The sequence below is a fragment of the Suncus etruscus genome, chromosome 15 (genome assembly GCF_024139225.1).
Source record: "Suncus etruscus isolate mSunEtr1 chromosome 15, mSunEtr1.pri.cur, whole genome shotgun sequence".
Classification (NCBI taxonomy): Eukaryota; Metazoa; Chordata; class Mammalia; order Eulipotyphla; family Soricidae; genus Suncus; species Suncus etruscus.
Genome location: NC_064862.1, coordinates 4,495,051 through 4,513,959, shown reverse-complemented (window position 1 = coordinate 4,513,959; position 18,909 = coordinate 4,495,051). Strand labels below are relative to the sequence as shown.

At 39.9% G+C, this 18,909-nt stretch overlaps 1 protein-coding gene across 1 annotated transcript in view; it reads left to right on the top strand.

The window, feature by feature from the left end:
- The window catches only part of MAP7 (microtubule associated protein 7), a 145,094-nt gene that overhangs the window by 65,193 nt on the left and 60,992 nt on the right, over positions 1-18,909 (top strand). The window contains 1 exon segment of the mRNA XM_049788038.1: positions 13,080-13,181. Within this exon segment, the coding sequence (XP_049643995.1) occupies positions 13,080-13,181 (102 nt within the window).

The following is an 18,909-nucleotide window of genomic DNA, read 5'->3' as shown; positions in this document are numbered from 1 at the left end:
TAGCCACAGGACCAGACAGTTCAATATTTGGCACCAAATTGAATCCATAAGTGCTGAGGATCAAAGTCAGGACCTTGCACAGGCTAGATAGACTTGTAACCTCAAACCTCTGAATTTTATCCCCAGCCCCAAATTGAAGACTTTTTTCTTACCTCCAGGAATCTTGGAAGTGAACAGTTAGTTGCTGAGGCCTCAAGGACTTCAGGGTCAAATTTTATCCTTTCCTGTTTTCACCTTCCCCTCATAATGGCCTCCTGGTTGCAAGGAGAATGCTGTCGGAATACTCTATCTATGTTCAAGGCTGGAGAAAAAAAAAGGATGGCAAGAGCAAAGGTGTTCCTGCCACTAGTCTTCTTTCCCTTTAAGGGAAACTGCCATCCAAATTATTTTCCAGTCTATAGGCCAAGATTGTTTCCTATGGAAAGTGGGTGCTGTTTGAAACCAGCATCTGTGCATGTCCTAGATTCAATTCTAGGAGCTTGGTATCCTGAGACCTCTGGAGTGTCTCTAGTGATCCCCCTCAGCACTACTTGGGAAAACCCCTCTCATGAAACGGAAAGTTATCTCAGAGCGTCGTTATTCCTTATTTAACCATCACCTTTCAGTAAGACTGGCAGATTGGATTTGCAAGGAGGAAGTGCTTCATCAAACACTGACCAACTGTTTATTTTTGTTGTTGTTGTTGTTTTACTTCGCTAACATTTGTTTTTGTGGTACCTGGCTTTTCACGAGACTGAATAGTTGGAACTTTCAGAAACTATATATCTCAAAACTTATAAACATCAAACATTAAGAAGTAAATCATTTAAGGTAAAATGAAATTGAATGCTAAGGACAACTTCTAAAGAAAGAAAGAAATATGTCAGGGATTAAAAGAGACTTTGTGGGGCTGTAGAGCTAGCACATTGATAGGTCATTTTCCTTGCATGCGCGGCCGACCTGGGAGGGACCCAGTTAGATTCCTGGCATCCCATATGGTTCCAAGCCTGCCAGGGGCAATTTCTGAGTGCAGAGCCAGGAGTAACCCCTGAGCGCCACCAGATATGGCCCAGAAAGCAATCAATCAATAAATAAAATTTAAAAAAAATAAAATAAGAGACTTTGTGAAATTAAGACTTGAGCTGAACTGAGGGTTAATAGCCATCTGTAAGTTCTTAAAAAACAATGAAATTGCGTGCACATTAATGCATTTTTGGTGTTACATGCATTATACATTTATCAAATCCTTAAACAACCCCAAGAGAGAACGCATCAGATGAAAGTTGGGTGATAATGTTGTGCCCTACAGATTTGATGATCAAAAAAAATGTACTACTCTGGTGTGCAGTGTTGATTGGAGAGAAAATGAACTGTATGTGTCATGCCAGGAAATACAAGGGAATGCTCTGTACTGCCTACTCAGTTTTGCTTCAACCCTAAAACTGCTTAAAAACAATAATGGCTGTTAAATAAAAAAAAGCAAGAGAGATGGGATTGGTTTTATATTGTTAGAAGGAAGAGCTGGCAGTCAATAAGAAAGAGAGTAAAAAGAGAACAAAGCTCAGTTGTGAATATGACAAATAGAGTGCTATGTGGTGAGTCCCATAATTTTAAACTTTAAATATTTAGTGGTTACCTGAAATGAACTGGGATAAAAGTTTAGCCTTTCATTATTTACCACTCTTTCAATTGAGCTTTTTAGGGTTTACAAAGAAACCTTGTTGAGAATTGTATTGTTTACTAATAAAGTGCTTATATTACTCATACTGCAGCCATAAAATGTGTGTAGTTAACAGATTAAACTCATTCCATTGACTAATACTTATGAGATTAAAATTACATTCATTTTTTAATGCAGAATTGGTATTTAAAAGTGCTTCTGCTGTTTATTTGGAATTCTAAGTTCATTTTGTACTTGAATGATTTTTTTTTCTGCTGATTTGTTTTGGGCCCACACCCAGCAGGGCTCAGTGCCCAGAAAATACTCCCGGCTCTGCACTTAAGGACCAAACTCCTGGCAGGATTAGAGGACTGTATGGGATGCTGGAGATCTAACCCAGGTTGGCCGCATGCAAGGCATATTCCCTACCTGCTGTCTCTCCAGCTATCTCTCCAGCCCCTGAATGCTTTTGTAAAATCTAAATCAAAAGCATTTCTTTTTATGCCACTAGCAGTCATTTTTATAAAATATTATGGGCCTTTAAATTTTCTTTAAAATCATTATGCTGTTAAAAGTGAGAACAAACTCTTACACTTACTTTAATTAAAGAGCAGTGTGATAAATTCTAGTTCTAATTATTTTACATCCCCAAGTTATTTAAATAGTTGCCTTTAATTACCCACTGAATTTAATTGAGTTGGATCTAATTTGATAAACTCCCTCTCCAGCTGTTAAAATTTAGAGAGCTAACTTCAGTCTGTTATTTACCATTTCTTGGCATAGTAAACCGGAACGCAGAATATGGTGAGGCTCTCCCCACTTTCTGTACTTTGACCTCTATACTTTGTTTAGTCATAAACATTATTTCTACAGGCAGAGGTCATTTGTGTTGGAACTGGTGTTGTTTCTGGTGATAAATTGCTAGCCAAGTATGTTGTTGGCGAGATGAAAGGCTCTGCTTCGTATTAATGCAGGTGGAAAACACAGGCAGCATTATATCTCCTGGTAAAATGTTGCCATCTGGCTGCTGGAAGGCTTTTGTTTGTTTTATTTCTTGTTTGTTTATGGAGAAAAGCATTTTTGACCGAATTTAAAGTGAGTAATGTTTATTCCTGTCAGCTCAAGGTATCAGAAAGTGTTTGAAACATAAATCAAAAGCTGTTCTTATAAACAGACACAAAAATGTTGACATCATTTCTGATAGTTCCAATAAAACATATGGAACTGGGAGTAAATGTGTCTTTCCCCCTTTTGTCTTTGATAATTTTTTTTTGTCTAACCCTAGTTCTGGGTTTACCATCTAACCACTCTTTTGCTGCCATTTTTTCCCGAGGGTTGATCCAGTATGTGACAGATACTCTACTAAACATAAACATAGTTCATAGTAAAACATTATCATAGATCCTTACTTGTCCAAATTAATAGAAGAAATGCTTCTAACTTCATGTATTTAGATGTCCTTTGTGGTTCTTTAGAATGTGATTATTGTGGTTAGATATAAACTGTTTGGATGCAAATAACCCATTTCTGACATCTTAAAACTTCTGATAACGTGTTTTGCTAGTATTACTATTTCTTGATGTGATACAAGTTTCCTGCATTACATAAGTTCGAACATATGCATTTTGTTTTGTTTTTGGTTCACACCTTATGCTTTATCTTTTGATGTACAGACTTTGATAGTGCAATGCAGTTTTGATAGTTCATTAAGATTACACATTATTAATAAACATCTAGGTTTCTCAGTGTTGTTTTTCGTGACTTCATGTCAGTATTGAAGGTGAAGAGATGTTTCTGGTAAAATCCCTCTATGCTAAATAATTGTACACAGTGTTAACTTGTACTTATAAAACTCTGTGTTTGTGTTGTGTTTTCTCAGTATAGGACACATTTTTACTTATTTACTTTGATTTTGGTATTTGAGGCCACAAATGGCAGTCCTTTATGACTTCTGATTCTGCACTCAGGTATCACTCCTGGCAGTGCACAGGGGACCATATGAGGTGCTAGGGACTGGACGTGGGTCGGCCCCCATGCAAGACAAAAATCTTACCCACCGTACTTTTTCTCCAACCCTAGACAAGTTTCTTTGTCTTTTATTTAATGTTACTTCCCTTCATTGTCATCTGTTTTTAATTTTTTATGTAAATAAATGATTAAAAAGTGACTTTTGGTCACTGTTTGTTGCCTCTATGAGTGACCCCTCACAATTTTTAAGCATTCATATGGCCTCACACACCTCTGATACAGCCTGTATATCCATCAGATCATTGTTTTCATATCATTTAGGAAATCCTTAAAATACCAATACAATTTATCTTATAAATTGAATATGAAGCAGATTGAATATGAAACATGCAGCATGTGACTCCAGTATATGTTGTTAAGGGGCCGGAGAGATGGCACCGCGGTGTTTGCCTTGCAAGCAGCCAACCCAGGACCTAAGGTGGTTGGTTCGAATCCCAGCGTACCATATGGTCCCCCGTGCCTGCCAGGAGCTATTTCTGAGCAGATAGCCAGGAGTATCCCCTGAGCACAGCAGGTGTGATCCAAAAACCAATAAATAAATAAATAAAATATATATGTTAAATAGTTTTAGCTATTTTGATTTCTGTAAGGAAAGAATGAGTGTTCAGTACGTGTTCATCATTCTTTTGTGTCTGATAAAAACACAGTTGTAGCCATGTTAACTAGATGTCAACTGTATGGACAGATTAAGCACTATGCTGGTTTTGTTTTGGTGGTGGGGTATATGTGTGAGTTGACTAAGTTAGCTGAGTCCAGAAAGCTCAGGGTATCCCTCCCAGAGATTCTTAAACAACTGGGCCAGTTGTACAACTCTAGGGCCCTAGAGTACAAGGATTAACCTGGACACCCGAGAGTGATGCTCAGAAAATCCAGCCTATACTTAGGAATGCTCGAGGGATCAGGTGCTACTGGGGATGGCAGTATGCTAGACATGCTCTTGCCTTGTATTCACTCCCGCCCCATACATTGTACTGCTGTTCCGCTTCTGCAGTTGCTTACCTTGCCTTGACACTATACCTGTTTGCATAGTGAGGTGGTTATTTCCTCACGCAGTTGCCAACCACAAAGGATTAATAATCCCCATCTCCCCACATTTTATTTCCTTGATCTGCCTTATAAAAAATGGCCTTCAGAAACACCTGTTATCAGATAGATAACTTTCATATATCCTTATCCAATCCACTGCTCCTTCTTGGAGTTTTTGACTGGGGCTGGGTACTTAGTTCTTGTAGGGTTGAAGTGACTAATGATGTCATTCTCCCCTCCTCCTGTGTCTTCAATGACAGCCATAGGTTCCCATTATTTAATCATGTCCCTTCCCCCTTCCTTGTTATAGAATTACCATAATTCTCTCTTGGCAAATATACAAGTGGAAAATCCCAAATAATTATGAAACTACAGAAAGAGATTTTCTAATGTTTGTTTTTAGACTAATTTTCTCCTGTAGTTTAAGATGGAATTTAAAAAATACCTCTTTAGTTGGAATAATAGGGTTCTATGTTTATCAAGAACCCTCTAAAACTAAATAAGTTAACAGTCACAAGTTTTGTTTGACTTACTGCCATTATTTCTGGAACATTGCTTTTTATAATAAGATCCTGGTGCTTGAAGTTCCAGGGGTCTTGACCTTAGTGTGGCTTACCCTATTTTCAGCAACCTGCCTCCTTTTGCCTTCTGCTCTGCTCTATAGTTCCCACATTCTCTCTCCCTCCACTAACCTTGGCCGTTTTGCTTATCTTTGTCTCAGCCAGAAATATTTTCTTGTTCTTTACTTACACAGATTCTATTCTTCACAGTGTTTATCCAGTAACAATTTATATCAGTATTTCCTGTAATACCTTCGGCTTCTGAGCCCCCTGACAATACCTATATCATGTATCTAGTTATTGATCTTCTGGGGCTTATTGGAGTTTTTTGAAGCTAGATTTTACATGTTCATGTTTTTTAAATCACTCTTCCAAAGGCCAATAAACATCTTGCAAGTAGATATCTTAGGATTTTTTGTGTTCTTGGTGTGTGGCATAATTATCATGGCTGGCCCATGAAAGTATCTGTATTTATTGAACTAATTACTGAGGGGCTGGGATGTAGTTTTAACAGTGAAAATATGTGTGAGGCCCAGAGTTTGAATGCTGGCATGTAAAAAGGAAAGGCACAAAAAAAAAAAAAAAAGGGAAGGGAAAACAGAAGAGGGGATGGGATGGGAGGGCAGGGAGTAAAAGTCTTAGAAACGGTACTTCGGGCCATTAAAGGTCATATGGTGGATTGACACGCCGTGGGTGCAGCCATTCTTGGTTCAATCCCCAGCACTACATATGATCCCCAAGCATTCCCAGGAGTGTTCCCTGACCACAACGCTAGGAGTAAGCCCTGTCACAATAGAATGTAACCAAAAAAGCAAATAAAAAAGAACATTTTATCATTTTATATCTGATTGAAATGTTCTGCTAGGTTGCCATTTAAGATAAAAATCTAGCTACCAAGTAAATGAACAAATGGTTTATAAAATAGAATAATTTAGGGCCCGGAGAGATAGCACAGTGGCGTTTGCCTTGCAAGCAGCGAATCCAGGACCAAAGGTGGTTGGTTCAAATCCCGGTGTCCCATATGGTCCCCCGTGCCTGCCAGGAGCTATTTCTGAGCAAACAGCCAGGAGTAACCCCTGAGCAACGCTGGGTGTGGCCCAAAAACCAAAAAAAATCAAAAAAAAAATAGAATAATTTAGATGAAACACTCTGAATTGCCTAAAAATGGTTCTATGATCTCTAAATTTTATAATGTTAAGTGAGTAGCATTCTCACTTGCTATAACTAGAATTTGAGGTTGTGTTTTTTAATTGGTATGTAATGATGGAAAGAAACCCAGTGTCTTTCTCATACAAAGCATTCTATTATACCCCACATCCCACATTCCATATTTAATCTTAAATATTAATAAAATATATTATCCATGTAGATATAATGACTACCTATATTTTAGTGGGGTATGAGAGTATTCCCAATCAGTGTTGGGGGGGGGGTCAGGGACCATTCCCATCACTACTAAGACAGCTAGTTAAGGTTCAGTATCCTTAACTGCAGAATTGCCAAGGTACTGCAGTTCTGGGTACCCAAGTACAAATTACTCAAGTAATTAAACATATCCAGAACTGTGTCCAGTGTGGTACTTGAGGAATGTTGAAGCCCTGTGGATCGAAGATTATTATCTCCTGTCTTCCTGTGAGACTTAAATACAGGTTGGTCTTTTAGTTGGGTTCATGCATGCCTCATTAGTATCAGTTTGCTTTTCACTAAATGAAGCATGCAGGAATGCAGTTGGTGGGCCATCGATGTACAATTGGACCACTTGATTAAACTGCAGAAGTTTCACCCGGTGAAAGCTCCAGAGCTGTATTTTGTTTCAGAGTGGTGAGAGGCAGATAATTTCCCACCACGAGTATGCATCTCTGTGTTCTTCCTCTTGTATTTGAGCATTTACTCACCTGAGATGCTAATGGAATAAAACTTTCAAGTTAGCAGGAAGATCAATAATTATTGGATAAGGCTAATGAAGATTTATTGAGCTTCATGCTAGGCTTGGTTTTCTTTTTTATAGGTAGGAAAGATGAGGTTTTGTGAAGTAGTAATTGTAGAAAGGCAACTGACTCATTTAAAAGATAGTATTAAAAATTTTTTAGTTCAGCCCATGGGCCCCTAGATGGTGCAGATATAGCCGAGCTGAGCATCTCTGAGCCCAGCAATGAGGCTGGACCTACCTTTCTGTCACCTTGGTCATTTCCCATCCCCTTCCCAGTCCTCTGCTTCACCAAGCAGACCTACATCTGCTCTCCCCATTTGTGTTGAATGAGAACAGAGCCCAAGAACCAGAAACCCCATTTCCCACATTTGCATGAAGAAAGGGGATTGAGGGGAATATACCTTCCATCATTCATCGAGCTCTGAAGTCTCATTCCATGGCACCCAGCAGGAAGGCTGTGCTTGCCTTCTTTGCAGAGATGCAAGTGATGTGCTGAGTCTCTGGACTCACTCATTTCTCATCTGTTGACACTGTCAGGGGCCTGGAATGTGGGGTGGCCTTGAACCTCTTTGATAATACTCTCATAGAAGTAGCCAGAGTGGTGGCGCAGAGGTAGGGTGTTTGCCTTGCACGTGGTTAACCTAGGACGGACTGCAGTTCAAACCCCCAGTATCCCATAAGGTCCCCCAAGCTAGGAGTGATTTCTGAGCGCATAGCCAGGAGTGACCCCTGAGCGTCACCAGGTGTGGCCCATAAACAAACAAACTAATAAAGGTTGAAAGAAAAGGGACTGAGCATTAAATAAAACTATTGTGTGTGTGCCTGGCTCACTGTGGATTCTTAGCCAGCCTCTGTCTTTCCAGTGACCTTTTGTGAGTTAGGCTGTGTCACACCCTATCACCTGTGTGGAGAAGGCCAGAAATATTCTCAAGTTCACTCAGCCAGTCAGTAGCAGGACTCAAGTTTAAACCCAGGTCTGTTTGGGTCTGGCATCTTCCCTTTTACCATGATGAAGTATGACTGAACCAAAGGGCTCTGGGAAGGAAATAGGAAGGGAGAAAAATAATGGAATGATGGTCCTGATTTATCCCATGGCAGGACCATATGGTAGAATCAGGGGTGTTTATATAGTAGTAGTGGGAGAGAGGTGAGCAGAAAGATGAGCCCCCCAGCAAGACTGCAAGAATTGCCTGCCTGAACTTTTCAAACTGTGAGCAAAAGGAAATGAATTTTGGAGAAATTGTTTTGGAGCTAGATAGTACAAGGTCTTGCATGTGGCCGACTCCTGGCACTACATATGGTCCCCTGAGCCCTGCCCGGACTAATCCCTGAAAACTGCAGGGTGTGGGGAAGAAAAATAACACTTAACTGTAGTATATAATTAATTGGCTGAGGATATGTAATATAGTAAAGGGGGATTCCCAGGTCATCCTTGACCCCAAATTATAGGGAGAAGACAGAGAAGTGGGAAGAGAAGATGAGAAAAGGGAGTTAAGGGGGAGCATGGATCAGGGACCTTGGATACACCTGTGATGTGGAGGAGTAGTATTGCTATATCCAAAGCAGAGACTCAACACTGGAATCATGAGACCTAAGCTAAGACCACAGGACTCTGACACATGACTCTCAAGGTGGTAGGTAAGGGAGGGATAATTCTGGGTAGAGCAGAGTAATTCTGATGGAGGGAACTGGACACTGGTGTTGGAGCAGTGTGTGCCTAAGACTCATCTATCAATACCTTTGTCAATCACAGCTCTTTAATTCAATTCCCAAAATTAATTTAAAAATAAGAAAATATTAATTCATGTTTTCATTTAAGAAAAAAGATGATTAAAGAAAATTTAGCATATAAATTTTTATGCTGCAGTAGTAACCAGAGCAATCGCCTTAAAGACATTTAGTTTTGTGTTTTAAGTAGGAACACAAGAGTTTCTACCCTTCTCTTAAATCTTAGCTCTGGAAAATAAAAGGAAAGATGGAGAGGGGAAAAGGGTGAGAAAAAAAGGCAGTATGTAATCTTTTTGTTGTGGTTGTTGTTTTGTTTTTTGGGCCATACCCGTTTGATGCTCAGGGGTTCCTCCTAGCTAAGCGCTCAGAAATTGCCCCTGGCTTGGGGGGACCATATGGGACACCGGGGGATCGAACCGCGGTCCTTCATTGACTAGCACTTGCAAGGCAGACACCTTACCTCTAGTGCCACCTCACCGGTCCCAGTATATAATCTTTGACCAAATAGTTTAATGATTTTTAAATTACTTTTATTTTACCAAGTCTAACCTATCAGTTTTACATGAACATAAAAAATTTAGAATTCAAGTTTGTCTTTTTATGAGTAGGACATAGTGGGTCCTCTGGAATCCAAATGAATTCTTCAGATTTAGATAATTCAATAGAAAGATTTCTGGTCAACAAGAGGTGAACCCAGTAAAAGTCAGATATAGATAATTGGAATATAAGGAACCAGATCTCCAGCTTAATTGAAATTTATTTTTCACGTTTGAGTTTTCTTTTTTTTTATTTTGTTTTTCCAATTGCGAGGAAATTGAGGGCCTCTTACATGAAAGGCAGGTGCTCTACCACTGAACTATGTCTGAGCCCTTAAATTGAAGTTTCAAGACAATAAAGCAAATAGCAATCTCTCCAGCCCTTTACCAGGGAGTATTTAGGTATACCACGACTGTGTCTGATCCTGTTATTCTGTGACCCCACTATCGGGGATTATTTGGAAAAGTCTCTTGTAATGAACATATGCTGGGGTTTTCTAATCTCCTTCCTAGTCCTCTGTTGCATAAAATTCACTCAGGAGTCATATTTGTTGTCAGACTTGTGGGTATTGCAAATAATCATAAGGAACATTTGTATTAATAAATCAAGATAAAAATGAATACATTGGAAGTATAAATAATATTAATTCTCTCTCAGTTAGTTGGAAATAATAAATTGTAGGTTTCTATAGATCTTACTAATCAAATAAAGCTTTATTTGCTATTTGCTTAAAGTCACCATACAAAGAAAACTGTAATCTACAGACTGCAAATCTTTGTAGCCTTCTGTTTCTCTTTCCTAACTATTAACTTGTTTTTGAGCAGCTTTAAGAAGATTAATTCAGTAAGGGGAAAGGTTGCCCAATGCACAGTGAGCAACAGAGCTTCAGTTGTGAGACTAGATATGAATCTATAGCATAAAATTGCACTTAGTGAATACTGGCAACCTGCTTTGGGCACGGGGGATTCTAGAAACTACTTTCTGGTGTTCTTGTTAAAACAGTGTCGGGGCCTGTACAGACTCCACTGGAACTCTGCTTGCTTAGTCCCCCCATTTTAGCAAAATATTTTAACCTAAGACAAAATTTTATCAGAAACCTCTCACCGAGACCTTTGTTTAAATTTTCATTTGATATCAGCCGTTTCTTTCCTGAAATTTTAGAGATCTTTTCTACATATAAGGCAAACACAGCTCAATTTCATCATTGTGCTTGAAGCAAATTACGTGAAACTGGACAGTTTTCAGAGCCAAGAACCACTGTATTGAGTATTTTTACCATTCGGTGTGTGATTTTTCCACACTAGCTAATACTAATTGGAAGAGAAACATAAAAATTCAACTTTAGGACTAAAGTGATAGAACATCTGATAAAGAGCTTGCCTTGAATGCAGCCAACCAGGGTTCAATCCCCAGCATCTCCATGTGGTCCCCTGAGTTTACCAGGAGTGATCCCTGAATGGTACCTCCCCCCCCAAAAGAATTCAGTTTCTCCCACTTAGAGGTCACTTCAGACATTCAGTAATCAGTTTTCAGTATATGTTGAATACCATTCAAAAATCTGATTTTCCTGAATATTATAGTATATTATACCCGTTTATGTAAAAAAAAAAAAAAAACCTGAGCAAATAGTTCTCTGTAATGTCCTGTTACCTTATCTAATGTAGTAGATAATATCAGGGGATAAGTGCTATAAAGAAAGCAGGGTAAGAAGTGGGAGTGGGGTGTCTGGGATGCTATTTTCAACAGGGCAAGGAAGTCTCTAATGTCACATTGGAGCAGAGAAAGGAAGTGAACGGTCCCATGTTGATATCTTGACTGCATTGCAGACATGCTGATATAGATGGATTGAATCAGTCAGGCAAAACAAGTAGAACAGATATAATAGGAGAAAAAAAATAGTGCAAGTGGGGGCCAGGAACGTGGCACTAGAGGTAAGGTGTCTGCCTTGCAAGCGCTAGCGTAGGACGGACCGGACTGTGGTTCGATCCCCCGGCGTCCTGTATGGTCCCCCCAAGCCAGCAGTGATTTCTGAGCACATAGCCAGGAGTAACCCCTGAGCGTCAAAAAACCAAAAAAAAAAAAAAAAAAAAAGTAGTGCAAGTGAAAGCCAAATTGCATTAAACCTTTCAGGCGTTGATGGAGATCTTGAGTTTTATTTAGTTGGTACAGCAACTGTTGAGAGTTGCTATGAGAAATGACATAACAGGATATACATTTCAACTCTAGCCACTGAGATAGAAATAGAAGATGTGTGGTCATATTGCTTCGACTAGTTAAGAGGATATTACAGTCACACGGGGAAGAGATACTTAGAAAAGTAGTCGCAAAATAAGGTTTTGTTTTTTTTTAAGCTAGAGCTAAAATAAAATGGACTGGAATATAAGTGGTAATAGGAAAGAAGTCAAGAATGACCCCTAGGGTTGGAGAGATAGCATGGAGGTAAGGTGCTTGCCTTGCATGTGGACGGATGATGATTTGAATCCCGGCATCCCATATGGTCCCCCGAGCCTGCCAGGAGCGATTTCCGAGAGCGTACAGCCAGGAGTAACCCCTGAGCGCTGCCGGGTGTGACCCCCCCGCCAAAAAAAAAAGACCCCTAGGGGACCGAAGCATTTAGCACAGCAGTAGGGAGTTTGCCTTGCATGGGGCCTACCTGGAATTAACTAGGGTTCGATTCCTAGCATCCCATATGGTGCCCCAAGCCTGCCAGGAGCAATTTCTGATCGTAGAGCCAGGAGAAACTCCTGAGTGCCACCAGGTGTAGCCCAACCACCCCTTCCCCCAATAAAAGAATGACCCCTAGGACTTTGGGCCTGGTCAACCAGGAGAATGAAATTTTTTAATGGCAAAGACAAGGAAAATCAGTGTGTGGTTTTATTCATTCTTTCTCTGGAAACATTAGCAAACAATCCTTTAACTATCCTTTGAAACTGTATCAAATAAAAAAATCACAGATAGAAAAATTTACCAGGACCTGGAGAATTTTCTTCGATAGCCAGAGAACGTCCCTTTGTTTCTTTTTTCACATGCATTTCCTGTAGCCTCTTTAATAATCTTTGATACTGAGCTTTTGTCTGAGTCTTTTTCAAAAACCTTAGTGTATTGCTCTACTTAGTTTTAATTTTAGAATTTTTTTTACTTCCTAACACATGAGCTTTGTAAGAGCCAATGTCAGAAAACTTAGGTACCATCATCTTTCCATATGGTGAATCCAATTTAAATTTAACATGGTCAAATTCCACATGTTGAAAAAGTTAACTAATTTCATTGGATTTTGGATATGTCCTTTCTTTGTATAGCTCCGTGGAGACAGGGCTTGTAACTTATTCGTTCTTGAGGTTGGAATGATAACACAGTGCATAGAAAGGTAGCCTTGCATGCAGCCAACTCTGGTTTGATCCTCTGTACCCCATATGAATGCCAAACTCTACCGTGAATGTGTCCCCTGAGTGCAGAACAACGCTGGTTGTCACACATCCTCCCCCCACAGAAGAAAAACGGATTCATCCTTGTGTTTCCTGAATCAAACTCTGTACCTGAAAGAAAAGTCAACAGCAGATGTAAAACAGGTGACTTCTCCAAATAAGTTTGAAGAAACTAAATGTCTGTTACTTGTATCTCATTTGTATAGCTCCTGACAGCTACACAGTGCATGAAAAGAAACCTGCTGCTTCGAACCAGCCCTCCTCTGCGACTTCAGGACAAAATAGCACTCACTCAGGCAATAAACCAGGTAGGACACTGGCTTTTGCTGCAGGATGGGGAGAAAGTTTGTCCAGAAGTCTTTAAGCCAAGTTTGACTTTGGATATCCTGGTACCTGACAAAGCACAGAAACCTGCTGGCCTTTCTAAGAGAACCTCTCGAAGTCTTGATTCCCTCTTTTTTAAAACGACTGTTCAAACATATGCCTTGTGTACCTCTCATGATAGCTATATCAGCGAGATGGGTTATAAAGATATGTTGCTTAGTCTCAAACAAGGGAACAATTTTACTTTTCATTTTGAACTTGCAGGCACAACACAGGTCTGTATGCTCAGAATTATACTAGGTCTCATTTATTACTTTTTCAAAAATCATTTAAAGAAATTTTGACACATAGAAAAGTTGATACAGGGGCCAGAGCGATAGCACAGCAGTAAGGCGTTTGACTTGTACGCGGCCAACACAGGACGGACCCCTGGTTTGAATCCCGGCATCTCATATGGTCCCCCGAGCCTGCCAGGAGTGACTTCTGGGTGCAGAGCCTGGAGTAACCCCCGAGCACCACCGGATGTGACCCAAAAACCAAACAAAAACAGAAAAAAAGAAAAGTTGATACAGATTATATTTTAGTATTCTATTCTCTGCATTGCTGGTACACCTACATAGTAGTTTCATTTAATAGTGGCATAAATAAAAAAAAGTCTGTAAACATAGTACGACTAGAAGATGAAATTGCTTCCAAGTATCCAGTAACTATTGTATGGTCCTATAGAGAAACTCATATAAGCATAATGATAAGAGAAAAAAGACAAAGGCAAATTGAGCAACCCAGGAAGTGTTTGGAAGCCTATTTTGTACAGCATCCAAGTCTGAGGTCATGAACAGTAAAAGAATGAGAATAGAGAGTGGCTATAACTGCATCTAGCTGCATTGTCCTCACTATTCCATGTTGACAAGGTCTTGAAAAAAGCAAATAAATCTAGTTTGCCGGTTAGAAGACAAACTGTAAATAGTTCATAAGCAGCCATTAGTGCCAGGTACTATGTATTTTTAGCTGGGTTTTAATCAACAGGTTAAGATTTCCTTCAGGGGCCAGGAAGGTGGCGCTAGAGGTAAGGTGTCTGCCTTGCAAGCGCTAGCATAGGACAGACAGTGGTTCGATCCCCCGGCGTCCCATATGGTCCCCCCAAGCCAGGGGCGATTTCTGAGCGCATAGCCAGGAGTAACCCCTGAGCATCAAACGGGTGTGGCCCAAAAACCAAAAAAAAAAAAAAAAAAAAAAAAAAGATTTCCTTCAGTTAAGTTGGTTTGCATTTTTACTTATTCAGTTATCCATCCATGTTTCCATCTACCAATTATCCACTATCTTATATTTATTTAGTAGTTGTCCTGTTGCCTAGGATTTGAGACACTGTGCACAAAATAGAGCAGTAATGAGAGACCTTATACCAGTGGACTTTCTCCATATACTAAAGTGAGCGTCCTTGTGGAAGGCATTCTTTTGTATGAATACAGTTTGCTTTCCCATGAAAATCGAACATAGATAAATAACTTACATTCTTTTTATCTAGTTGTTCCACTAAATCTTTGTTTCTAATTTCTGTTCTTTATTACGCATTTGTACTTTTATATTCTGATTACTCGTTTATCTGGTATTAGTACTGTGAGTACTAGGGAGTAAGTACTGTTGAAAAACAGCAATGCAGAGTCAAAGCAATTTAGTGTATCAAGTAGAGCACTCCCTCGCACACAGCTTACCTGGGTTTGATCCCTGGCTACCCATGTGGTTCTCAGAGTCAAGGAGTAATCTAAATGCAGAGCCAGGACAAAGCACTGAGCATAGAGGATATGAGGCTTCCCCACAACAACAACAACAACAACAAAAAGACTACCTTCAAGTAGCTATTATGGTGCAGTAAATGTAGGAATAGCTAGCTAATTCTTACATAGAATGAAGCTGTACTATCTCTCCAGCCCCCAATTGTGTTCTTTGAGTATCCTTTTTTGTGAGAGCTTTCTTGAATGTGAGGTAAGAAAAGATATAAAAGTCTTTAAGACTGGAGAGATAGTATAGCAGCTAATGTGCTTGCCTTGTATGTAGCCAACGTGGTTTAGATCCCAAGCATCCCATATGGTTCCCTGACCCCAAAAGACTGATTCCTAAATTCAGAGCTAGGTGTGGCCCCCAAAAGAAACAAAAATGAACAAAAATATTTAAACAAAAACCAAACAAAATAGTTAAACTACCATATTATTTTTCGTAGTATCTCTGAACTGTAATATAATCTTAGAGGACTATCTTGAGTAAAACATTTTATTTTATCGAATGAGAGAAATGTTCAGAGAAATGTTCACTTTGTTGAATTCTGTCCTGTAGAACTTGAAAATAGCAGCACTCCCTTTCACACGTCAAGTGTCCTGGTTTGCAGGATAACCCCATTAATTTTTTTTCCCGCACCACACTCTTCAGTGCTCTGTTCCTACTCTGATATGAGATGGTGTGCAAAGATTAGTTGCAAGCTCACTTACACCACTATTCAATCTCTCTTAAAACTTTTCCTTCAGAAATGGAGCAGTATAGAGGGGTTGAGGTCCTTGCCTTGCATACAACTGAAAATGGATGGCCCTCTGAGTCACCTCCAGGTGTGGTCCCTGAACATAGCTTGGGATGCTCAGCTGGCTAACCCTTCTCCATCTCCCCACAACTAAAGAAACAAACTTTTCCTTTTGAGAATCAGTTAATTTGATTAATTAGTTGATTGATTGATTAATCAGTTAATTAATTTGATCCCACAGATGTTTGACTTATTAGTAAACATACCTGTAATATTCATTCATAATGTTAGATTCTTTTCTATGCCTACTTGTTCCAGGTGAAAGTAATGGGAGGATAAAATTGAGAGACAAATACAGAAAATTCACTGTTTACTTGGAACTATTTGCTTATATTTTTTTAGGAAACCTTTTATTTTTTTAAGAAAAAATATCCTTTAAAGCCTTTTACATTTAAAGGTAAAAGCCTTTTAACCTTTAAAGAAACCCTGTCTTTAAAGATAAGTATGCTATCAACAACAAGATGGTTATTACTTTGCTGCATATTGGTATATGTTAATGGAAGTTTAAAGATTTTGGAAGTTAACCAAGATCATCTGTTCACTCATTTATTCAACAAAATGGCACTGAATATTCTTTATTCTGCACAATACAGTCCTGTACATAAGGAATAAGGCCTATGCAATAGTGAAGGGTGGTGTACGTTGTATGACTGAAATCCAATCATGAACAATTCTGAAACCACGGTGTTTAAATAAAATAATTATCAGAAAATAAAAAATATGCCTTAAAACCAAGGAAAAGCAAGAATAGGTTCTTCCCATTCCAGTCATGGTGCAGACTCTAAAGGACATTTTCCAGCTTTTATTTCCCTCAGCTCTGCAGATTTTATGACATTTGAGAGGCTTTTGGATGGAAACTTTTAAATCGGTCAATGAAGCACTTCTAGATTGTCTCTAAAACATCATTCCAGTGATTTGGGGGTGGGGGGAGTAGGGTCACATTCAGCAGCGTTCAGGGGTTACATCTGGCTTTACACTCAGAAATCTGTCCTGGCAGGCACGGGGGACCATATGGGATGCTGGTAAACAAACCACCACCCTGGGCTGGCTGTGTACAAGGCAAATGCCCTACCACTGTACTATCTTCCAGACCCCTGAATTTATTTTTTTAATGAGATAAAATATGCTTTCATTTTACTAAAGAGGCAAATAAACTTAAGTATCACCACCACCATTATTTTGTGGGTTTTTTTTTTTTTTTTTTTTTTTGGACCACCCACACCTAGCAGTGCTCAGGGGTTACTCCTGGCTCTGTACTCGAAAATCGCTTGTGGCAGGCTCAGGGAACCTTATGGGATACCAGGAATCGAACTCAGGTCTGTCCTGGTTGGCTGCATTTAAGGCAAATGCCCTCCCTACCACTGTGCTATCTCTCCAGCCCCTATTTTGCATTTTACAGGGTGAGACGTTATTGGGATCTGCTGCAGAAAGCCTCTAATGTTGCCAGACCCAGAATGTGATGAATTTTTCACCTTAGCCAGTGAGCTTGTGTCTGCAGCATGGGAATCTCACTCTGTTCTTTCACCTGCATCTGTTTACTGAACAAACATGTACTCACAACCCCAGGGCCTTAGCACTTGCTTTTCATCTCTTGTAAATCTATCTGGCATGATCATTTATTTTTTTTATTTTTTATTTTTTTGTGGTTTTTGGGTCCACCCGGCAGTACTCAGGGGTTATTCCTGGCTCCATGCTCAGAAATTGCTCCTGGCAGGCACAGGGGACCATATGGGACGCCGGGATTCGAACCGATGACCTTCTGCATGAAAGGCAAATGCCTTACCTCCATGCTATCTCTCCGGCCCCGATCATTTATTTTTTAATTGGGGGTAAGGAGCTCCCAAACAGTGCTTAGGGCAATAGGGCCCATGTCCCACAATATGTGGTCCAGCTATATGACTGGCTTGTTCAGTGGTAGGCCAGTGACCCTGTGCTGCTTGCGCCAACTGGTATTTGAGGGCCACCAGAACTACACTGGGAGGGAAGTGGTCGAGGATGCTTCCAGTACGAGTTCTGAGAATTGAATCCTAAGCCTTGTGCATGCTAGGCATGCTACTTTGAGCTTTTCTCTAGCTCCTTGTATTAAATTTTACATGAACATTAACCACCAAAGGGGCCAGAGCAAAAGCATAGTGGGTCAGCCATTTGCCTTGCATACAGCTGACCCAGGTTCAATCCCCAGCATCCCTGATGGTCCCCCGAGCCTGTTAGGAGTGGTTTCTGAGCAGAGCCAGGAGTGTAGCACTTGGGCGCCATCAGGCATGAACCACCCCCCAAAAAAGTTACCACCACGGTTAGGTCTCCCCAACTAGGCACTGGCTAAAATGTCAAACATTCTCTGCTATTTCTTAATCCCCTTTATTCCTTTGTTCTCTGATTGGCATTTATCTCAATGTATAGTATTCTGCATAGTTTTTCTATTTTCCATTTATGTATTTTTTTTTGCATTCCCCATGGAGTAGGTTCATTTATGTATTTTTTAATTATACTGTCGATTACATTTTTCTGAGTAAATAGTAAACCCTCTGGGACAAAAATTTTCATTACTTCATTGACTGTATTTTTTGAGCACATAGTATAGTGAGCATACAATATAAAAAATGAATGAATTCATTTCATGGGATTTGTCCTATGCTGAGCAGTACACTAACACTATTTCAAGCATTATTTATTTCATGCCTGCAGTGACATTAGGGCGTTTTATCCTCATTTTATAAGTAGTAAAAGAAAATCAGACAATGGGAGAGGTGGGCAAATAACGTCCAGGTTTGTGTGGTGAGTGAATGACAGACACATACATAAGCATTTGGATCTAACTCCAAAATCATTCTTCATGTCTAACTATAAATGTTCAATATAATACTCACCTAGGAATCCCTTTGTTATTGGAAAATAGCCCTGATTTGGGGCGTTGGGGAACTCCATAGCAGTGCTCAAGAGGCAAAGGGTCCTTCCTGACCATTCTTCACTAACAGTTCAATGCCAGGACCCAGGTCAGTCTCTGGTGTTGGGGACCACCCTTGCAGTAATCAAAGACCTTCAGTGCCATACCTGAAGGTGTCGAGTATCTCCATGATAGTGGTAGCACACAGCTTTCCTCAGTGGACCCTTGTGTTACTCAGGGGACCATCAGGGATGCTGGG